This window comes from Canis lupus, chromosome 29 (assembly GCF_003254725.2).
Source record: "Canis lupus dingo isolate Sandy chromosome 29, ASM325472v2, whole genome shotgun sequence".
Classification (NCBI taxonomy): domain Eukaryota; kingdom Metazoa; phylum Chordata; class Mammalia; order Carnivora; family Canidae; genus Canis; species Canis lupus.
In genome coordinates, this window is record NC_064271.1 from 33510139 (window position 1) to 33535296 (window position 25158).

The 25158-nt window shown below is 32.9% G+C and overlaps 1 protein-coding gene across 16 annotated transcripts in view; it reads left to right on the top strand.

The window, feature by feature from the left end:
• The window catches only part of CNBD1 (cyclic nucleotide binding domain containing 1), a 539688-nt gene that overhangs the window by 287017 nt on the left and 227513 nt on the right, over positions 1-25158 (top strand). For 15 of the 16 annotated variants that reach the window (XR_003130387.3, XM_025433554.3, XM_025433558.3 and 12 more), the window contains one exon: positions 5093-5280. Coding sequence is in view for 15 of the 16 variants with exons in the window: in XM_025433554.3 (XP_025289339.3) it covers positions 5093-5280 (188 nt within the window). In the remaining variant the exon portion in view is untranslated. The remainder of the gene's footprint in view (positions 1-5092; positions 5281-25158) is intronic. The other variant, XM_025433553.3, reaches the window with a different exon arrangement.

Below are 25158 nucleotides of genomic sequence, written 5' to 3' on the forward strand. Positions count from 1 at the left end.
ATCTCTTTTATTGTGTGTATATCATTTATATATATATTTGAGGACCAGTTTCGGATGTTACATGAATTCTGAAAATTTTCTGTTAATTTTTCTGCTATATTCCATACTCTTTTTGATTATTCATTTTTATTTTTTTTGATTACTTATTTTTAATTCAATTTATGTTACTTTTTATTTGAATGATGATTTTCCTTTTTTCTCCCCAAATGTTTGTATGAAGAAGTCACCCCAAAGTTTATCTCATTCTGCAACTATTTCTGAAAGTTGCAAATGACATATCAGATAAAGGGCTAGTTTCCAAGATCTATAAAGAACTTATTAAATTATTTTATTTTTTAATATTTATGAAACTAATTTTGATGTATTCATAACTAAGTAAAAATTAAATTAGTTACATTACTTTTAGGAAATAATTGAGGCTTAACTTCTGACTGAACTTTGTAACAAGGTAATAAGAATTATTTCAATCCTTATTGAAATTCTTTATAAAATCTATAAGTTACTTCTATGTATATGTGTCTATATATATTTATTTTTATTTATATACACATATGTACACATTTTATTTTAGACATATAAATATATATACTTATACACAATAGCATACTGTGCAAATACACGTGTAATATACTACAGGCACAAACAGCACTCCTATATGTGTATATATATGTGTTTTTGTGGGTTTGTATATGTTGTATATATCCTTCAGATGTTGGAATATATTTGAAAACCTCCAGAAGTTAAGGTGCTTAAGTGATTTTTAAGAAATTACTTATTCTGAGCCTTAATTTCTTCAGCTGAAAAATGAATTAATGATGTATGATATTTAGGATTATTAAAAGAATTAGTGCTAGAGCACGAGCATAGTTCATGGCAAATATTTGATACTCAATATGTGATACTTACTCTTCATGACAAGTTTAGTATATTTAGATAACAGGCCAAGCTACGTTTCTGGATTTTGGAACCCTAGATAGAAAGGTTGTTCTTTAATGAGCCATTTTTAAAGAAATAGTCAATCCACTCATTAAGATCTAAGAACAGGGCAGCCCGGGTGGCTCAGCAGTTTATTGCTGCCTTCAGTCCAGGGCCTGATCCTGGACACCCGGGATTGAGTCCCATGTCGGGCTCCCTGCATGGAGCCTGCTTCTCCCTCTGCCTGTGTCTCTGCCTCTCTCTCTCTCTCTGTCTCTCTGTGTGTGTCTCTCATTAATAAATAAATGAAATCTTAAATCTTAAAAAAAAAAACAGATCTAAGAACAGTAACCATATAGAGAAAATCTAGGGAAAGTATAGTCACAATTCTAATCAAACACTGTTATTTTGCTCAATAATGAACAATGTCTTTTTTGATGAGTTTAAATTACTCTTCATTTTCTTATGGACAATTACACTATCAAACCCTTTTCTAGGTTTGCTTTTGTTACGTAATGTTTATGCCATAAATATGTACTTAGGTATACATATATTGACTTTTTATTTAACATTTTAAACTAGCATATATTACTTTCAAATGTGCCTTTTTTCTCTTAAAATGAAACATGATATCTGTATAAGTCACACATATAGTCTTACCTTACCATAATTAAAACCACAGTTCTATAAAATACATTGAAAGAAAGGGAAAGAGTAGAACAGCAGGCAGGGAGAGAACACTGATGCTATGATGACTTACCCAGGCTGGCACAGTAATTGTTGTGTTTAATACTAGCTCCACCACTACTGGCTCTCTGAGCTGGGGCTGGATGTATAATTTCTCAGTGCCTTCAGTTTCCACAGTTGTATTATTGGAACACTCCTAGTACCTGAGTCATACAGTTGCTAAGATGATAAAAAGTGTTAATATATGTAATATGTTTGGAACAGTGGACAAAGAGATTAAAAAATGTTATCGACTTGTAGTTGCACATTTTTTCCTAGTTTTCCCCCACTACGTTTGCATCGTATTCCTTTCTACTGATGTGCATAGAATGAGGACATTTCACTCCTAAACACTTCATTGTTTACCTAGAATTCAATATTTCTTTCCAGTCCTTTATTTTTAAAGGTAAAATTTACATAAAATGATGTGCATATATACACCTTAAGTGTATCACTTGATGAGTTTTGACAAATACTGTAATCTAAACCCCTATCATGATACAGAACTTTACCAATTTCCTTCCATGTTTCTTTCCAATCTGGCCCACTCATCAGAGGCAACTGCTTGTGTTTTCTTTCTTCTCTTTCCTTCCTCCCTCCCTCCATTCCTTCTTTCCTTCCTTCCTTCCTTCCTTCCTTCCTTCCTTCCTTCCTTCCTTCCTTCCTTCCTTCCTTCCTTCTTCTTGTATAAATCAGTTTTGTGGGGAGCTTTTAGAACTTTAGAACAAAATAAAATGATAAAGACTCTTTTGTAAAAGCCTTCTTTCAATTACTGTAATATTTTTGAGATTCATTCATGTCACATGAATTAATAGTTCATTTTTATGGCTGAGTAGTATTTCACTGTGTGTATCTATCAGAGATTTTTAAAATATATTTTCTTCTGATTGGATACCTGAACCATTTCCAGCTTTTAGCTCCTTTAGGTATTACGCTAAAGCTGTTGGTAATACTCCTTTTGTGAACATCTATTTTTGCTTCTTCTAAGTAAACACGTAGAGCTGATTACTGGAACATAGGTTAGATATATGTTTCATTGTATTAGAAACTGCCAGACTTTTTACAAAGCAATTAAACAACTAACTTTGCATTCCCACCAACAATGTATGAGGATTCTATTTGCTTCAGATCCTTGCCAATATTTATTTTTTTTCAGTTGTTAATTTAAATTATTCTGTTTCTTTCTCTCTCTCCCTCTACCCCTCCTCTTTCTCTGTTTCAAAATAAATGCATTTATAAAAATTATGGTTTGTATTGAAGATTTATTTTTTCTCATACTTTTTCTATTTTTTTTTTAATTTTGGGGAAAAAAATTTTTTGCAGTGTCTGACTTGTTCTTGGCGCAGATCTTGATCTTAGGGTCATTAGTTCAAGCCCCATGTTTGACTCCACCCTGGGCATGGAGCCTACTTAAAAAAAATGAGCAGTAAATTGAACAATTATTTTATGAAATTTAAAATTAACAGCTAAAAAACACTTGTCAATGTCAGGCAAATGATTACAGTACTTGTAGCTTGAGATAATATTTCTAAGGGGGCACCTGGGTGGCTCAGTGGTGGCTCATCTTTGGCTAAGGTCGTGATCCTGGGGTCCTGGGATTGAGTCCACATTGGGTTCCCCTCAGTGAGCTTCTTTACCCTCTGCCTATGTCTCTGTGTTTCTCATGAAGAAATAAAATCTTAAAAAAAGGAGGATAGAAAAAAGGAGAGATAATATTTCTAGGAGCTTTATTACATAAAGACACAAAACATACTGTAATCCAAACCAGTTAAAGATAATCTTTCTGAGAACTGTGTTGTATGACTGGAGAAATGATCCAAGTGATGATAAGGAAATTAAGGACATAGATTTATGTAAGATATTTAAATAAAATGCTTTATGCATTTTATATTAGGTGAAATATTTCCAAAATGATATTATTTGATATGAAGTTTTAAGTATTAACTAATTCAAACATAATTAAAAAAAATCTTTTCATCTGTATCTCTAAAATGTTATTAATTCAAACTGGCCAAAATTTTTAAAAATAATCTTCTCATTGGTATAATTTGGTTATTTATATTGATTTTGGAATTTATAATTTATTTAAACTCTGTAATTTCCACATAAAAATTTATTATATCCACTGAATAATTGAAAAAAATACAGAAAAATTTAATACATATAGATAATTTGAATTACCATGACAATTTTAGCATGACAGTTTTGTGCATAATTTGATTTAGCATGACAACTGGAAGTTGAGCCTAGAAATATTTGAGTCTCCCAAAATTACACAATGAATGCAATACTGGGACCAAATATTATATTTTACCTTTATAGTGAACTTTCTACAATATAGTTCTCATATAGCTCACTTGATAGCTATTTAAAAACAATGTTTCTACATAGATTAGATGTTTAGTAAGAAGTGATATTGTGCTATCCAGAAAGGAAACTATTTTAAGCTTGGGCATTCAAGTAAACACAACCCTTGCTTTAAAGAAGACAAAGTCACTATCTTGTGTACAGATTTTGACCAGTAAAGCCCCACTAATAAAGCACTCATTTGAAAAAAAAAAAAGTAGATAAGGCAAGCAATTTTCATCATTAGGCATTTGTTCCTAAAAATCAATTTGTGAAGTTTCTATTTATAGCAAGATAATAAGCAAAATTTAAGAAAAGTTCTTTTCACTGCACTTGAATAATTTGCTCCAATCCTATAAAGTAATGTAAACTATTAGAAAGTGACATCATCCGGTTCCCATGCCCTGCTTCTTCAAAAGGTCAGGCTTCAGAAGAACTAAAACAGATTTAAGTTGCACTCAAAATGGTCACAACTGAATAAACCAACCAGACTTACAGGAACATAGTTAAACTTCAAGAATTGGAATTAGATGACAGATTGTGGAGAGTTATAATGTGGAGTAGGAGAAATACTGGAAAAAAACACTTCTTCCTAGTGATCTCCCTCTCCAAACTAGCTTCTGTGAGCAATCATCATTATATTCAGGGCAAAGACAAATAAAAATTATATATATAACATATAAATATTTATAAATTATATATATTAATATATAGTTACCTATATAAATTAATCAAAATGGCATTTTTGAAGGGAAGTAACATTTTAAGCAGTTCAGGAGTTTTCTGATCCTGTTTTTCTCAAAGTCTTAAGTCTATTAATTGCAATATGTTACCATGGCTTTTTTTCTAGATCTATCAGTTCTATCAGAGGATTTATAATTGTCAGCAAAGAATTCTCCAAATATGGATACATGTCTTTTCTATTCTTTTTATTTGAGTGAATTAGTTGTGAATGCCTAAGTGCTAGATTACAGTCCTCATTGCATAAACTAAAAGAAATCCACTAAAAGCAAAGCAAGTGTAATACATGTGTGGTCATGTCTATATCAAAGATCTTGGGAAATAAAGTCAACAGTATATCTTTTTTGGTTTTCTTCTGTTTCAGTGGTTGGAAATGATGGATTTTATATAATACTGAAAGGGTCCGCCCGACTTCAAACAAAGGCATATGGTAATCTCATTGAAGAAGATGAGTCAACAGCCTCCCTTATACCTCAGAGTTTCCAAGGATTTGTTGTCAGTGAAGGCATCAAAAACTTTTTACTTGCTGAGGTACAAACACATGACCCAACAGTAAGAAATGAATATTTGCTTCTTCCATAAACAATAAGGTATCATTGTTATAAAATTTGATCTCTTCCAGATTATGTAAATCCAAATGTCTTCAGTGAGTTAAGTATTAAGATAATGTATCTTTTAAAAATGAAAATTTACTATTAACATTGAACTTGAAATTCGTTTAAGAAATTTTAATGAGGAATGCCTTCAACAACATACCAACCCATTGGCAGGGATTATATAGTATATTTGATAACTAGGACAAGGCCAATGTGGTTGGATCACTAGTGAGGAAGAAGGGTAGTTTGAGATAATAATAAGATGATTATTTAGATTCTTTTCTCATAATTTGAGTTTTGTTTCTTTCCTATTGAGTTGTCTTTCTTATATATTTTGGGTATATTTTCAGCTATATGGTTTACAAATATTTTCTCCTATTCTGTAGGTTGCCTTTCACTTGATCAACTGTTTTCTTCTGTTCTACAGAAGCTTTTTAGTTTAATGCAGTCTTACTTGTCTATTGCTTTTGTTACCTGTGCTTTTGGTGTCATATCCAAGAGAGATAAGGGAGACAGAACAGGTGATTTGAGGAGAAAGAGACAGAGGACAGATTATGAAAGGTCTTTTAATAAAGTCAAGAATGCATGCTTATCCTGTTTATCTGAAGAGCAAATGCTAAGGCGATCAAGAGTTTGATTCCATTACATTTGAAAAGTCTTACTTGAAGAAAATCCCCTGCTTGTATGTATTATTTTGAGACTATCAGGTGGTCAAAAAATTAAAGTTCAATATCTTTCTGGATCTCTGGATACTCTCCATAGGGATCAAATGTGGTTTGACTAGAATTGTAGCTTAAAAAGCCAATTTTAGATTTAGAGAGGTCAAGATGTTCGGAGTAGAAAAGAGCCAATGAAGCCAGTTAAAGCCAAATTATTTTTCACTATGGATTGAAGTCAGGTTCAAAAAGAATGAGAATAGATAAAACTAAGAAAGAAAGACAAAGATAAAAAATTAGACATAAATGTAAAAGTATATTGTTATTGATCACACATAAATGGGTAATGTTTCTGATTATTCTTTCTTTAAAGATTTTATTTATTTGTTCATGAGAGACACACACACAGAGAGGCATAGACACAGGCAGAGGGAGAAGCAGGCTCCATGCAGGGAGCCTGACATGGGACTTGATCCTGGGTCTCCAGGATCATGCCCTGAAGGTGGCGCTAAACCGCTGAGCCACCCGGGCTGCCCAGTTTCTGATATTTATTGGTAGAGATGAAAAAGAATACATTTGCCACTCAATGGCCACATACCATATACCTGATGCCATTCAATATGCTTTCCAAAAAAAAATTCCACACTGGCATATCAACTGTGGAATAAGGCTACTTCTTGGTCCACTTTGTAGTAGTTAACTCCATTCTTACAGGATCTATTTGTTTGATGAAGGCAAAACTCATGAATTAAAATAGGAATGTGATAGGACCGCCACCTCTGAATTCTACAGTAGGTCTATAAAGGTGGCACCCATCTGTCATTCTTCCTGTGATATAGTATTTTTTCTCCAGTTTTATTGAAGTATAATTGAAAAATAAAAATTGTATATATTTAAGGTGTACATCTTAAATGTAAATAAGGTAAAATTATCACCACAATCAAGCGAATTACCATATTCATCATCTCACATAGTTATAATCTTTTTGTGATGAGAAAATGGTACAGTATTGTTGACTTTAGTCACCATGCCTTAAATTAGATCTCTAGGATTTACTCACCTTTCATAACTGAAGCTTTGAGCAATTTCTCTTCATGTCCTCTACCCCAACCCCTGGTAACCAACATTTTACTCTCTGCCTCTATGATTTTGACTATTTTAGATTACACATGTAAGTGAGATCATACAATATTTGTTTTTCTATGTCTGGTTTATTTCACTTAACATACTGTCCTTCAGGTTCATCCATGTTGTAGCAATTGGCATTTTCTTTATCCATGCATCAGTGGATAAACATTTAAATTGTTTCCATATGTTGGCTATTGTAACTAATGCTGCAAAGAGCATGGAAATGCTGATATTTCCTGGAGAGTTTTTTTTCTTTAATTGTCTACACAGAAGTGAGATTGCTGGATTACATGGTAGTTCTAAGTTTTGGGGGGAAACTCTATACTAATTTCTGTACTAATTTACATTTCTACAATTTACAAGGATTCTCTTTCCTCCACATCTTTGTCAACACTTACCTTTTATCTTTTTGATGATAGCCATTGTAGCAGGTATATAGTGATAATTCACTGTGGTTTTGACTTGCATTTTCCTGATGATTAGACATGTTGAGCACTTTTTCATATACATGTTGGTCATTTATATATCTTCTTTAGAGAGACGATTATTTAGGTTCTTTTCTCATAATGTGAGTTCTTTGTTTCTTTCCTATTGAGTTGTGTTTCTTATATATTTTGGATATATATTAACCTCATTCAGATAAATGGTTTACAAATATTTTATCCTATTCTGTAGGTTGCCTTTCACTTGGTCAACTGTTTCTTCTGCTCTGCAGAAGCGTTTAGGTTTGATGCAGTCTCACTTGTCTATTTTTCCTTTTGTTTTTTGTGCTTTGGGTGTCATATCCAAAAAATCATTGCCTAGAATAATATCAAAAAACTTTTGTTTTCTTCTAAGAGTTTTATGGTTTCAGGTCTAATCTTTAAAACTTTAACCCATTTTGAGATGGTTTTTGTATGTGGTGCGAGATGAGTCCACATTTATTGCTCTGCATATGTATATCTAGTTTTCCCAACATCATTTATTTATGAGACTATCCTTTAATCAGTATGTTTCTTGGTACTCTTGTGGAAGATTAGTAACCATAACTGTATGGATTCTTTTCTGGGCTCTCTATTCTATTCCACTGGTCTTCATGTCTGCCTTTATGCCAGTAGTGTTCTGTTTTGATCAGCGTAGTTTTATAATATAGTTTGAAATCAAGAAGTGTAATGCCTTGTTCTTCTAGTTTGGCTTTTTAAAATTTCACATATAAGTGATATCATACAATATTTGTCTTTGACTTATCTCACTTAGCATAATGCCCTCAAGGTCCATCTGTGTTGTCACAAATGACAGTATTTTCTTCTTTCTCATGGCTGAATAATATTCTATTGTATATATAACATATCTTCTTTCCTATTCACCCATTGACAGACACTTAGATTGTTTCTATATCTTGGGCCTTGTGAATAATCCTATAGTAAACATGGAGGAGCAGATATCTTCTCAATATCTTATTTTCATTTCTTTTGGATATATACCCAGAAGTGGAATTACTGGATTATATAGTAGTTCTATTTTTAACTGTTTTAAGGAATACCATACTGCTTTCCATATTGGCTGAACCAATTTATATTACCACCAACATTCTATAAGTGTTTATTTTTCTCCACATCCTCACTAACACATGTTATCTCTTAACTTCTTGAGGATAGCCATTCTGTTAGAATGCATGATTTCCCATTGTGGCTTTGATTTGCATTTCCCTGATGAGTAGATACTATGAGCATCTTTTCTGTATATATTAGCCATTTGGTTGTCTTCTTTGGTAAAACATCTATTTAGTTCTTCTGCCCATTTTTACATAAGATTGTGTTTAGTTGTTTTAGAGTTGTAGGAGTTCCTTATATATTTTGGATATATTTTTTAAAAGTTTTTTTAATTTTTATTTATTTTTTAAAATATTTATTTATTTATGAGAGAGAGAGAGAGAGAGAGAGGCAGAGACACAGGAGGAGGGAGAAGCAGGCTCCATGCTGGGAGCCTGACGTGGGACTCGATCCCGGGACTCCAGGATCGTGCCCTGGGCCAAAGGCAGGCACTAAATCACTGAGCCACCCAGGGATCCCCTATATTTTGGATATTAACCCATTATCTGATATATCGTTTGCAAATATTTTCTCTCATTATATGTATTGTCTTTCATTTTGTTGTTTCTTTTGCTGTTCCGAAGCTTTTTAGTTTTGATATAGTCCCACTTGTTGATTTTCACTTTTGTTGCATTTGGTTTGGGTATTGTATCCAAATGGTATTGTATCCAAAATGATTGTAAAGATCAATGTCAAGAATCTTTATTCCCTGTGTTTTCTTCTAGGAGTTTTAAGGTATCAGATCCTAACTGTAAGTCTTTTAATGTATTTCAAGTTAATTTTTGTGGATGATGTAAGCGTCCGATTTCATTTTTTATGTGTTTATTCAGTTTTCCCAGCCCTATATGTTAAAAAAAAAAAAAACTATTGTTTCCCTCACTAAATTTCTGGATGATTTTGTCAAATATTAGTTGACTATATGAGAGTCTATTTCTCAGCTCTCTATTCTGTTCCATTGGCCCATGTGTCTATTTTTAAGCCAGTATCATACCATAAGATTACTATAACTTTATAATATGGTTTGAAAGCAGGAAGTATGGTGACTCTAGCTGTTTTCTTTCTCAGGATTGCTTTGGCTATTTGTAGTCTTCTGTGGTTTCACACAAATTTTAGGATTGTTATATTTCTGTGAAAAATGCCATTGGAATTTTGATAGAGATTATATTGAATCTGCAGATTGCTCTGGGTAACATGGAGATTTGAAAAAATATTGATTCTTCCAATCCATGAGCACAGAGTATCTTTCCATTTATTATGCCTCCTTTAATTTCTTTCATTGATGACTTATAGTTTTCAGTACAAGTCTTTCACCTCCTTGGTCAAATTTACTTTTATATATTTTATTCTTTGTGATGCAATTGTAAATGGGCTTATTTTCTTAATTTCTCTGTTGTTATTAGTTGCATAGTTCATTATTAATGTAAAGAAATGCCACATATTTCTGTATGTTGATTTTTGTATTCTGCATCTTTACTGAACTCATTTATTAATTCTAACAGTTTTTGGTGGAGTCGTTAGAATTTTCTGTATATAAGGTCATATCATCTGCAAATAATGAAAATTTTGCTGCTTCCTGATTTAGAGGCCTTGTATTTCTTTCTCTTGACTAATTATTCTTGCTGGGAATTCCAACACTGTGATGAGTAATAGCAGTGCAAGTGGCACACTTGTCTTGTTCCTGATCTTAAAGGAAAGGCTTTTAACATTTTATTATTGATATAATGTTAGCTGTGGGTTTTTTGTGTTTATGGCCTTTATTATGTTGAGGCATGATCCTTCTATACCCAGTTTGTTGAGGGTTTTTATTATGAATTTATCATGTATTTTGTCAAATGCTTTTTAAAAATATATATATTGAGATGATATGATTTTTATCTTTCATTCTGTAAGTCTGTTGTATCACATTTGATTTGTTTATGTTAAAGCATCCTTGTATTTAAGACATAATTCCCCCTTGCTATGTTGTATACCTTTAACTGTGTTGTTGAATTTGCTTTGGACAGTTTATAATAACTTTTTGTCTTATGAACACAAGATGTTTCTTTCTATTTATCTGTGTCTTCTTTCATTTCCTTCATCAATGTTTTCTAATTTTTAGTGTATATGTCTTTTACCTCTTTGGTTAAGTTTATTCCTAAGTATTTAATTCTTTTTGTTGTTCTTGTCAATAACATTGTTTTCTCAATTTCTTTTTGTATAGTTTGTTCCTCATGTATAGAAAAGCCACTGATTTTTTTATGTTGATTTGGTATTCTGCAACTTTCCTGAATTCATTTATTATTTCTAACAGTTTTTTTGGTAGAATTTTGGGGTTTTGTATACCTAAGACTTTACCATCTGCAAACATAATTTCTCTTCCTTCTTTCCTATTTGGATGTCTTTTTTTCTTTCTTTCTTTCTATCTCTTCTCTCCCTCCCTCTTCCACTTGTCATCATTGGTGGTGGTGGTTGTGCTGGTGATGCTTTCTTCTTCTCTTTCTCCTCCTCCTCCTCCTCCTCCTCCTCCTCCTCCTCCTCCTCCTCCTCTTTTCCTTCCATCCAATTTCTCTGTCTAGGAATTCAGTACTATGTTGAACAGAAGTGGCAAGAATGGATATTCTTGCTTTGGACTGATCTTAAAGGAAAATCTTTCAGTTTTTCCTTCATTGCTTATACTGTTAGCTATTAGCATTTTGTATATGGCCTTTATTTTGTTGAGGTACATTCCTTCTATAGCTATGGCTATTCTTTCTATAGCTTAGTGTTTAACATGAGTGGATGTTGAATTTTGTCAAATGCTTTTCCTATATCTGTTAAGAGTATCATGCAGTTTTTCCCTTTAATCCCCCCCCCCCCTTTAATTCTACTGTGGTGAATCACATTGTGTAATCTACAAATCTTGAGCTATCCTTGCATTGCAGGAATAGATCCCACTTGGTTATGGTGTATAATCCTTTTAGTGTGCTGTTGAATTTATTTCATTAATATTTTATTTAGCTTGTTTTTGTTTTTACTTTTGCGTTCCTCTAAAGGGATATTGGCCTTTAGTTTTCTTTCCTAAAGGTGTTTTTGTCTGGCTTTGATATTAGGCTGATGTTGGCCTCATTTAATGAGTTTAAGTGATCTCTTTTCTAGTTTTTGGAAGAATTTAAGAAAGATTGGTATCGATTCTTTTTTGAATGTTTGGCATAATTCAGTTGTGAATTCATTCTGTCCTGGGCTTTTCATAGCTGGGAGATTTTTGATTACTGTTTCAGTCTCCTTATTTGTTATACATCTTCTCAGTCTTCTATTCATTTGATTTACTTTTAGTAAGATATATATTTCTAAAAACAAATCCTTTTTTCTAGGCTATCCAATTTATTGGCATGAAACAGTTCATATTAATCTTTAATAATGCTTTTTATTTCTCAGCCGTAGGTTTTAATCTTTCCTCTTTCATTTTTGATTTTATATATTTAAAGATTCTCGTTTTTCTTAGACTAAGAGTTTATCAATTTTATCCTTTTAAAAAAACTCTTAGTATTATTGTTTTTTAAATTGTTTTTCATTCTCTATTTGGTTTATTTCTGCTCTAATATTCATTATTTTCTTCCTTCTGCTAACTTTGGGCTCAATTTATTCTTTTTCTAGTTCATTAAGGTATGAAATTATTTTGAAATCTTTTTAAATATAATCATTTATCACTATAAGTATTCCTTTTAGGACTACTTTTACTACATAGCATAAGTTTGGTATGTGGTGCTTTTTTTGGTTTGTCTTGATATATTTTTAAAATTGCATTTAAATGTATGCTTTTTAGTTTCTACATATTTGTGAATTTTCCCCTCTCCTTATAGTTATTGATTTCCAGTTTCATTTTATTGTTGTTGAAATATATGTTTGGGATTATTTTGATCTTAAATTTATTAAGATGTTTTGTGACCTAACATGTGATCTATCCTGGAGAATATTCCTTGTGTTTTGAGAAGACTATATATTCTGCTATTGGGTGGAAGGTTCCCTAATAGGTCTGTTAGGTCCATTTGGTCTTTAGTGTTCAGGTCAGCACTTTGTTGATTTTCTCTGTGAATGCTTTATCCACTTTTTAATGTGGGCTATTGAAGTCTATTATTATCTGTGTCCTTAAATCTAAAGTAAATCTCTTACCAGTAATCCATACAGTATATTACTGGTTCTTGTTTTATTTTGATCTCTTCAGCCACTCTATGTCTTTTTATTGCAGAGTTTGATACATAAAAATTAAAATGATTAACAATAAACATGAATTTACTATTGTCATTTTGTTAATTATTATCTTTCTGTTGGTAGTTATTTGCTCTCTTGTCATCCTTTGTTACTTGGTGACATTTTTATAGAGATTTGCTTTGATTCTTTTCTCTTTATCTTTTGTGTATCACTAAATATCTTGTGATTACATTTCTTAAATTGATAACAACTTCAATCACATACAAAATCTCTCTACTTTACCCTTCCTTGTGTACTTGTAGCCAGAGTTTACTTCTTCTTATATTGTATATCCTTTAACAGTTTTTGTGGTTATAGTTATTCTTAATATCTGTTTTCTAACTTTTTTTTATTATGATTTGAATAAATTTATGTACCACCATTACCATACTGCATTATTCTATATTTGATTGTATATTTACCTTTACCAGTCAAAGTTGTGTTTCCATGTGCTTTTACATTACTGTTTAGTATGCTTTTGTTTCAATTTGAAGAAATCTCTTTAGCTGTTCTTCTAAGGCCCATCTAGTGGTGATGAACTTCCTCAGTTTTCATTGTCTGAGAAAGTCTTTCATTTTAAAGGATAGTTCTGATATAGTCTTTGGCAATTTTCTTTCTTTTGGTACCTCAAATATATCATTCTATTCTTTCCTGGCCTGTGAGGTTTCTACTAAAAATCCACTGATAATTCCTAGTGTGATAAATTACCTTTCTCTTGCTGCTTTCAAAACTATCTTTGTCTTTGACTTGAAAATTTAATCATAATATGTCTTGATGTAGACCTCTTTATATTCAGCCTACTTGGAATCTTTGGGCTTCTCAAATCTTAATGTCTGTTTCCTTCTTCATGCTTGGGAAGTTTTTAGTCATTATTTCTTTAAGAAGGCTTTTTGTATCCTCCTCAGAGGATCTTCCTTAATAAGTGCTCTGACCACTAAGGCCAAGAAACCAATGTAAGGTAAGTCTCCACTCAAATCATACATTTAAGGCCTATGGAAATTGCCATGAGGTAGGTCTGTGGACCCCGTGGAGTTACTGTGAACCAGATCTAGGTGAAAACTACATTTTTAAACGCATTCTCCATCTCCATTTTCTCATGTAACAGATGGCCATTGTGGCACTTAATGTATTCAGGTTTTAAAGTCATTTACCCAAGTTTTAGGGTTCAGCAGAATACTTGCTGGGGCTGTGAATGCAACTTTATCTTGAGCTACACTATTCTTATAATTAAATACTAGGCCCAGTACTCAGCTTTTTCTGTCTTCCAACTATAGAAGAGGAGATTTCATTTATATGCTGCTATGGAGCCCTTGGATTGCTTACTTCACCTTAAGCTGATGATTGATTTTCTTCAACCTTCTCTGTCTTTCTCCAATGTACTGATATCACCAAGCAATAGGCATTCTATTCTGTGATTCTTATAATTATTCATCCTCCAACATCTCAAAGGTCTGAGGTATTGTAATTTTCAGTGCATTCTTTTCTGCCAACACTCCATTCCTGTTCAATACCATTAAAAGTTTTATCAGTTGTAGTACTACAGTATGCCAGGGACTAGCAGTGCTATCAGTACTACAGTCATGGATTTTTATTGCAAACTGGCTGACAGGCAGTTCACAGCTCTAGAGTCCTTTCCCCCCCTACTTCTGATAGAATATTTTGAAAATATAGAATAGAAATAAAGGCAGACAAATTTCTTAGCTGTCAGCAACCCTGAGGCTTTCATTTAAGTCTGCTAAGGAACAAGTATATGATTATTAACTAAAATTTATTTCAGATTGTTAAAAATTTAAATAATCCTTGCCAACAAGGATATAATTGCCAAGGACAATTTTCCTTGCCATTGTCTCCTGTAAGAAATGTGAGTTTTAAGACATGTTGCACTATGCCTAAGTTTTGTTGTTGAACTTTTTGTTTATTTATTTAATGGGACTTTAAAAAATAAAAATGGTATGACTCTCAAAGATTTGTGCTAAGGAGTTTTTGTGATTTTCTCAAATAAAAGAAAAATATTTTTTCCTTCCATCTATTTGGCTTCTTTGCTATTATTTTCTTTTTTATTGTGTTGTATCAGACAACCAAAGAACAAAGAAGAAAAAAAATACTATCTTTACTCTTCTAATTTAAACTTCTAATGGTTTTATAAACAAGTGGGCACTATCTGAGTATAATGAACATAGGTGAAAAAATACAGTCTAAAGATCAGATTCATTTTTCTTAAGATACAAACTGCTGTATTTCCTCCCTACTATCAATGTAAACTGGGCTCAAAAAATTAGTGTGACACAAATATACAGCAAGAATTTTTGTTTTTGCTTTTCTGGACATTGATTCGTACATTAAAACAAAAACACTTTTCTATTATAGTGTTTTATGTAAGTAAAGGAGAGAAAAATATATTTTCCTTTACAAGATCATAAGCTTAATGATTCTAAGTAGTTTTAATTTTTAAAATTTATTTTATCTTTTCTAATTAACCTCACAATTTTTCAAATAGCAATCATAAAGAAAATCAGATTTCTTTAGAGTCATCTCAGTATGGCATGGTAACACACACATCCTCACACATGCAATCATAACAATATTTTAAACTTTATAAACTTTTGTATTTAATATATAAATATGTATTTTGCTATGTCCTGTCTTTTATTAAAATGTATTTTTGACATTATAACATAACATTTAGCCACATTATAAAAGCAAATACTTAAGTTGAAGATCCTCAGTAATTATTAAAAGAAATTTCCAGTTTATTAGCAGAAGTTTTCTTTTAAGAATAAAAAACACATTTGAAATCATATGTAAAGAAAATCATTTGTTTAAAAATATGTATTGAATAAGTTGGACACAGTAGAGTAAAATTATAAAATAGCTTTATTTCTTATTCATACCTAAGTTTTTAAACAAGCTATGTAGCATTATTCTTCCCTGTTCTCTGGATAAAATCTCAGTCAGATCCTATGTATTAACAAATAATCTCATTTTTTTAGATATTATAATTTCTAGAGCTGTCTTCATATCAAAATTTCTAACTGTCATGCTTGACAGCCCAGCTTGTGCCTTATTGTGCCATAATTCTGCAGTGGAGAAAGGGGTTATTCATTCGTCTTTTCTTACTATGAATCCTATTCAACTAACTAGCGGCTTTTTCTGACTCTTTGCAGCCAAGATCAAGAAGGAAGGGAGGGTGGATATTAGAAGTAAAAGTCTTTGGTTATCTTTTGTGATTTGATGTCTAGATGCAGTGCTTTATGTATTCTTTTCCCTGTAACACCCTAGAAGGGTGCTATCTCCTCTAGGGGATTATTTAATACTATATCCTTCATCCAAGGCTTTGGGCAGTTAGAAGACCACTGGTCTTTCTTTTGGGGGTTCACATTTTCTGGGAATTCTCCAGCTTCACTCCTTTCTCTGGGCAGTCCCACACTGGTTACCTTTTGTGAACGTACCTGGCTGATGGGACAGGTAGAGTCACACACTTATTCTCTCAAATTCCTAGCTCCTCACTTTGAGCCTCTGGGAGAAAGGAAAGGGACAGAAGGGAGAAGACTCTGACAAACTCTTACTGAACAAGCTTTGTTCTCAGTTTCCTGATCTCAGCTTACAATCTCTTGAGTTAGGAAATGAGCTAAAGTTCACAAAACTGATTTTACAATCTCTGAATCTCTGTGCGAGTTCTCCAAACTTTAGTCCCTGTCACTCTGAAACAACAGGAAAAAAGTCACTTTAGGAAATAGGAAAACTCCAACAAGCACTGTGACATAAGTTTCTATTATCTCTCTAGCCTTTATAGAAATAAATTTTATTATATACAATTTAAATTTATATAAATATAAGTTTAACTTTCTGGGATAATTAGAAAAATTGCATTTAATATTCATTGGTATACCTACAATATCCCATTTTATTTATATATGTATATATATGTGTGATATAATTCATATGCAATTAAATATGTGCTTATCCACAACACAGAAAAAAGCAAATGTTCTAATTATTATATATGATGTAATCATATATATCCTATTATATTTGTTACATATTATATAATTATATATCCTATTACGTATATATAGTATGATATATTCTATATATATATATATATATATATATATACACATAGAATACACATAATACATAGAATGTAAGGACATATTTTTTTATTCACTTATTTCCACAGAAAATTTACATGTAATTTTATTTTTTTCTTGAAACCCACTACAATTTGGCAAAAGCTAAGATATTGAAATGTAGCTCTTTACTGTGTGCATTTGCTACATAAAAATTTAGTTTCAACCAGTTAGCTATTAAAAGGAAAGGTATTTTTTCCCTGATGCTACAGATTCACAGTTAAATTGACTAGTTTTATCAAGTATTTGTACTCTGTAAGATTTTTTTGTGTGTGTTAAGAATTGTGGTGGGTTTATGACACAATCTTGAAAAGACTACAGATGTAGATTTTGGAATTATCTACAACGACACGTGATATGCAAACCACAAAAATAAATAATGACTCTGATTTAAAAAAAACAGTATTAAAAAGAAAGGGCTCAATTCAAGGAGCAAATTTGATTAATTCCATACTTTGAAAGATGGAAAAGAGCCACCAAAGAACCCAGCAAAAGAGCAGAACTAGAACTGTGACAGGGTCCTAGGAGCCAAGGGAGATGCTTAAATGGTCATCAACATTTTGAGGCCCTTTCTCTCTATTTATGAGAGCTTTGCATAGTTGTATCTTGTGACCCATTGTGAGCATTTGTTAGATGACCTGATAGCATCCTAGATGGGAGAAAATAGATTTCCCTTGAATATATATAATTTAACTAATTAAAGTTCAAACCCTTAATGTGATAATTTTTTGTGCTCTTCTTTAGCAAATTAGTTCATTAAATCTAAAAATAAGACATGACTGACTTGACTAATTGCATATTATTCTTTTTTTTTATTATTTTTTTTAATTTTTATTTATTTATGATAGTCACAGAGAGAGAGAGAGAGGCAGAGACACAGGCAGAGGGAGAAGCAGGCTCCATGCACCGGGAGCCTGACGTGGGATTCGACCCCAGGTCTGAGGGGATCGCGCCCTGGGCCAAAGGCAGGCGCTAAACCGCTGCGCCACCCAGGGATCCCTTGCATATTATTCTTAAGCAGGTTGGATGCTTTGTTGCCTTGATAATTCTTACAAAATTAGTATTTCTCAATAATAAAAATTATAAATAATAAAATATTTATTTTTCTCATCCTCCTGCTCTTGTTAATATTGAGACAGTGATATTCTATTCATGTCTCTTACAGATCTGGCTTTGTTTATGGATTTTTGTAAGCATGTCTCCAAGCAGGCATACAAATCAACACACAGACACACACACAAAAACACACACACCTATTATTTGACAACATTGTGATGGAACCAAGGATTACTGAAATAAAACATAAGGAATGCTTGTAAATAACTCTTGTTTGGAGGAAGAGAAAGTTCATTGTGGTTTAGAGTGGTCAGGAACATGTCATTGGAGTTAAGGAGCTTGAATTATGTCTCGAAGTGGAGATAGTTTATAGATAATAAAGAAAGGCAATATCTGTTTATTTTATAGAATTCCGTAGAATAGAACATATATTGAAGGAGCCTCCAGGGACATCTGTGTTTTCCTCACGTTGTGTGGCCTTATGCAGTGACCATGATAACACCACTTTAAGAACACAAATGATGCAGTCAAGCTACATTGCAGCTCTGAAAACAGACAATCTACTAAGGCTCTCTGCTTAAGTTTCCTTAGCTGTAAAAACTAAGCTAATAATAATGACCTCATAGATCATTGTATTAAGTGAGATTATATAAGCACTGAGAACAATGTGTAGCATATTATGAGAACTGAATTTTATCCTACAGTTATTATTATTGGTGTTTTTGCTTTTAATTCTTTTTTTTTTTTTTACTAATTTTGCATTTGGGCTGTCCTATTTCTTCTTTTATTTTTATTATTTTAAAAAGATTTTATTTATTTATTTGAGAGAGAGAGAGAAAGTGAGAAGAGGTGTGAGAGGGAGAAAGAGTCTCAAAAGACTCCATGCTAAGCAGAGAACGCAGTGCGAGGGTTCATCCCAGGACCCTGAGATCACTACTTGAGCCAAAGGCAGACGCTCAACCACTGAGCCACCGAGGTGCCCCTGTAGTTTATCTTTAGAGCTAGTTGGAAGAGTTCTTCTTTGATGAAAGCACAGTAAGGAACTATACTAATCACTTGAAAAGAGTGTTAACTTCATACATTTTAGAAAGATTAATCTGACAGTTTGTGTCATACTCTGGTGTCTTTTGATTACTGTTGTTTTCAAGAGATTTGATTTTTGCTCACAGTTATTTAATATTTTCATGCTAGAGCCAGCGGACTTCCCTGATTATTTAATCACTTTGCTCTGTGTCAGGATGTGCTTTTAAAATTAAACTTTCCCTTTCCTGAAGAATGCCTTAATAAATTTTGCCTTAAAAATAAACAGCCTAACTAATATATGATTGATATTTATAATAGACAGAAAAGTTAAGACTTATGTGGAAGTAAGCCCGTCTTTGCTCCTATATTTTTTAATAAAAAATTATGAGTGGAGCACCTGGATGGCTCAGTCAATTAAGCATCTGGATTAGGCTCAGGTCGTGATCCTGGGCTCCTGGGATCAAGTCCTGCATCAGGCTTCCTGCTCCCTTCTCTCTCTGCTTCTCTCTGTCTCTGTCTCTCATAAATAAATTAAAAAAAAATCTTTTTAAAAAAGTTATGAGCATTCAGGTCTTGATCTCAGCATCATGAGTTCAAACCCTCTGTTGGGCTCCAGGCTGGGCATGAAGACTACTTAAAACAAAAACAAAAACAACAAAAACAAAAACACAACTTATGAGCATTTTAAAGAAACAATCAAATCATATCTTTTGGGTTCCATTAATTCTTCATTTGAATATGAAAATAACTGTTATTTTAAAAATATTTACTAACTTTTTTTTTTTAAAGGCAGGGGAGTATTGTAGTGTATTTTACACGTGAAAAAGTCATTTTGTCTGTTGTGGGTAGAGTATAGTGGATTTGCAAAATGTGGTGAAGGAGGCAAAGCAGGGAAATCAGTAAGAAGGTTCTGGTAATAGTGCATGTGGAACTGTTATTTGTCTGGATAGTGTTGCTTAGTAGAGAAGTATAGGTATAGATGGATGTGGGATATATTTAGTATGTAAAATTGACAGAACTTGCTTATGGATTGGACACAAAAAGTAACTGAAAGACATGACTTAGTGATCATTTCTAGAATTTTAGAGAAATTGGTGAATGTTAATATCATTTATTGGGATTGAGAAGACTGAGGTAGAGAGGATTTAAGAGAGAAAATGTAGAGTTCTAATTTGGTGTTTTATTTTTTAATTTTTTTAAAGAACTTTTTTTTAAAGATTTTATTTATTTATTCATGAGAGACACAGAGAGAGAGAGAGAGAGAGGCACAGACACAGGCAGAGGGAGAAGCAGGCTCCACGCAGGGAGACCAACATGGCACATGGGACATGGGACTCGATCCTGGGACTCCAGAATAATGCCCTGGCCAAAGGCAGGCGCTTAACCACTGAGCCACTCAGGAATCCCCTAATTTGGTGTTTTAGATTCACTATTTTGAGATGCAAAAATATATCCAAGTGGAAAGGTGTGTTGACAGTTTGAAATACAAGTCTAGATCTTAAGAGTGTCAGGATGTTGCCTGTATCCATTTGGTTGCTTAATAGTATTCAGTTATATGAATATACCACAACTTATTTATCTATTATTCTACTTATAGACATCTGAGTTATTTCCAAAGCAACAATTATCAGGTACAAAGTTTTTTGTGCCAAATGTTTTTATTTCTCTTGGATAAATACGTAGGAATGAAATTATTGGTTGATGGATAAAATAAATACTTAACTTTTCATAAAACTGGTAAATAGTTGCCCAAAGAAGTTGTAATGTTTAAAAGTACAGGCTTAAAAATAATAGTGTTGAAAATAGAACCTAATATTTTGTTGTTTATATTTCTAAATATAAACTTATAAATATATGAATTGGCTTGACGGCTTTGCTAGGTGAGAGTTGGAAGTAGAAACAATTAATACTCCAATCGTAAGTCTGATGATGAAAGCAGTGATGGGAAAGATGCTGAATTATAATAGCAACTGTTATTTAATGAGTATCTACTATGTACATACACTAAGTTAAGGCTAAATTAAGACTTTCATAAAGTGAAATCCTCATAGCAACTCTATGAGACATATATTTATTATCATTGAGGAAACTAAGATTTTAGTTATTTGTCTCAGGTCACATAGTCAATACTCAGATTGAAATGGAACCCTAGTTTGTTGATTTTTAAGCACAGACTATTATTCAATCACCTAGGGTTCCTGTCTTCTAAGCAAACAGGTTGATTTCTTGAGTGGAATTTTAAAATAGAATAAGTAGATGTAATTCTTAGAGTAAATTTTTATTTTAAAAATATTTTTATTTATTTATTCCTGAGACACACACACACACACACACAGAGAGAGAGAGAGAGAGAGAGAGAGAGAGAGAGGTAGAGACATAGGCAGAGGGAGAGATAGGTTCCCCGCAGGGAGCCAGATGTGGGACTCAATCCCAGGATCTTGGGATCCCTACCTGAGCCAAAGGCAGAAGCTCAACTGCTGAGCCACTCAGGTGTTCCTAGAGTAAGTTTTTAAATCAGAGTTTCAGGTCATTGAGTGACAAATGTGCATGCACAGTGACCAACGGGAACTATGAAATAGCACCAAGGAGAAATCCTGCTTCTTTGTTCCGTGTTGCAGAGATTGAGAATGCTGTATCAAAATTTTGGCTAAAGGTGGACTAAAATGACTTTTGGACTTCTAAATAAACGTACTGGTTTCAGAAGCTAGTATCACTTAATATTAAGATAACAAAAATAAATATATCTTTGCAGATACATGAATGCTCATCTTTAGCATACATTTTTATATGGTATTAGATCTTTTAGTTGTAAGGTAATAGCTTAAACCATTTTGGTGATTTGGATGGCCATGTTTAATTGTACTGAGCTCGTTTAACTGAATTTTATTTTTTTTGTTTTGCCACTGCTGGCGTGTATGGCAGTACAGCTTTATGTCATAGTAGCAGTAATATAGCACAGCTTTTAAAAACCAGCTTTTTAAAATAAATTTTCCTTTTTTGGCCACTTACTTGTCTATTTTGGACAAATTACTTAAAACTTAATTGCTTCACCTATAAAATGGGAATAATAATAATACCTACTTCACAGCTCTTCGTGTCTATGCTCCCCTATCCACCAAATCAGGTGCACAGCATGTCCCTTCTCATTTCCCTGGTTAATTCATTAGAATTTACTTACTTTCATTCATTTATTAGGTTATAAAGAAGCTTAGTCAGTTTTCCGATTGGGGTATCTGGCTAATTCATAATCTTAACCCATTTTTGGATCCTGTTTAACATGGTAATTGTGTGTAACCATCAATGCTTTCTTTCCAGGATTTAGTTTTGTTGTAGCTATCTAGCTTTGTCACAATCTCCAAAATTTCATCGCACTACTTACCAAGTAGAAGTGTACATTTTTTAAAAGATTTATTTAGTTATTTAGTTATTTATGAGAGAGAGAGAGAGAGAGAGAGAGAGAGAGAGAGAGGCAGAGGCACAGGCAGAGGGAGAAGCAGGCTCCATGCAGGGAACCCGTCGTGGGACTCGATCCCCGGACTCCAGGATCGCGCCCCGGGCCAAAGGCAGGCACCAAACCGCTGAGCCACCCAGGGATCCCCTGAAGTGTACATTTTTATGTTGTAGATACTTATATGCTAAAGGAATGTATAGAACACCCAGAATGTAATACATCCATACCATTATTTTATATATATATATATATATATATGAAACTATACTTATAAGAGAGAGGAGGTAGAGATTAAGGAAAATACGAAGTGCAATTTGAAATAATAAAAGTGAGGATAAAAGGGTAGATAGTGTGAGATAGTTCTAGGCTTGAAGCCTGGGTCTGTTATTTACTGACTGTTTGACCTTTTGGATATGGTCCTTAATTTTTCCAAAGCTCCCTCCTTTCTTTCTCTCTTTCTCTCTCTCTCTTTCCCCTTTCTTTTTCTTTCTTTCTTTCTTTCTTTCTTTCTTTCTTTCTTTCTTTCTTTCTTTCTTTCTTTCTTCTTTCTTTCTTTCTTTTCTTTCTTTCCTTCCGTCCTTCCGTCCTTCCTTCTTTCTAAAGATTTATCTATTTATTTTAGAGAGAGAAAGCACACACACACGTAGGAGCACTGGGGAGGGGCAGAAGGAGAAGGACATAGAGTCTCAAGTAGGCTCCATGCTGAGCACAGGGCCCAAAGAGGGGCTCAATCTCACAACCCTGAGATCCTGACCTGAGATGAAACCAAGAGTCCATTTCTCAACCCACTGAGCCCTCCAGGTGCCCCTGTTTCTTTATTTCTAAGATAAATTTAATGGTAGTAATACTACTAACAATATCTTCCAAGTGGTGCTGTTTGAGGCTGAAATAAGATGATTCATGAAAGTGCTTAACCCAATAAAGGCTCAATAAATCTTGTTTTGATTATTATACATTAGCAATATATATCAATTGCCGAATGAACTTTGTAGGCAGCAATTAATTATTCAAGCCTAAAGGAAAGAGTAGTAGCTTTTGGCAGGCAATAGATAAAAAAGATAGATTGAAAAAGTTAAATTTAAAATGGATAGACATAGGGACACCTGAGTGACCCAGTGGTTGAGCATCTACCTTTGACTCAGGTTGTGATCCTGGCATCCTGGGATCGAATCCTGCATTAGGCTCCCCACAGACAGCCTGCTTCTCCTTCTGCCTGTGTCTCTTCCTCTCTCTCCATGTCTCTCATGAATAAATAAAATCTATAAAAAATTAAATAAAATGGATTGAAATAGCATATGAAAGGAGGCGTTTTCTATGGCGATAAAGGGCTGTTAGGAAAACTAAGTCAGAATTCAAAAGATATCGTGACCAAATATTGTTGATAATGAATTAACTAGAATGATAAATCCATCTAAGGGAATAATTTGGAGATAGGGCTAGAAAAATAGGTGGGAGAGTAGAGTATTTTAGGATTAAGGGATTCATACTTGGACACTACTGGAAATTATGGACATTGACTTATACTCACAATAGCATTGTATACAAAAACTCATATGTGGTATAGTTTTGAAAAGAATAATAACAGAAGTATCTAGCATGGTATCTGGTACATGAAGAAGGAAGAATAATCATGTGATCACTACTGTGGCCCAGGAATAATATAAGAGCATGAAATGCAGTGATTAAATTCATAGCTTGTGCCTGTACAAATCAAATAATTAAATAATATGATACCAGTACCCATGCATAAAGAAAACAAAATGATATTTATTTGCAATAATTTGGGGAACTATAATTATACCACTTACATCCTTGTTAAAATAAGAAAAGGCAATGGTTCTGCCTCCCTTTGTAATTGTATATATTGGATAACCAAAGATAATGAGCACATATACGTAATATAATTGCTGCATAAATTTAATTGTTGATATTTACATTAATTTTTATGTTTTATGGAAATTAATCTATTCCTTAAAATCTTCTTTGTTGGCTTATATCAATTGTTGGCTAGTCAGTGTGAGTGAGAAGTAGGTGATAAGGGCTGTGGGGGTCAGAGTTTGTTAAAACCAATTTGCTGTCAGTATGTATGTATCTTTAATTTAGAGTGAAAATATTTTGAGTGAATTAATCACTGTACTATTAAATCCCAACTTTTCAGTCTCCTAACTGCAAAGTATTTCTAATCTGTGTTATCAGCACAGTGTATCTTTCTTAGCTGAGAGCAATCGAGCCATGAGAGTCTTACTCATACTGTCCAATACAATTCAGATTTTATCAGATATTTGGAGAAAATTTGGGGTAACTTCAGAGATATTGATAAATGGTTGTTTCCACATGATAAATAACACATCTCTTTTATAAGACAATTGAATAGCAATTTCATCTCTTAGACCCAGAGTAAAACTCAACCAATAATTTCAAATGGGAATTTATTCCAGTTGATTTTAAGTTCTGAGCCCAGCAGAATCATTGGGATATTTTGAAAAGTAAAGACAAGATCATGTTTTATAAGGATAATTGATTTATCTTTAAGTATCTAATTTATCTGCTTCCAGATTTCTGAGAATGGTGGGTACTGCCTGACTTTCTGGGTATACTTTGTTCGAAACTCAG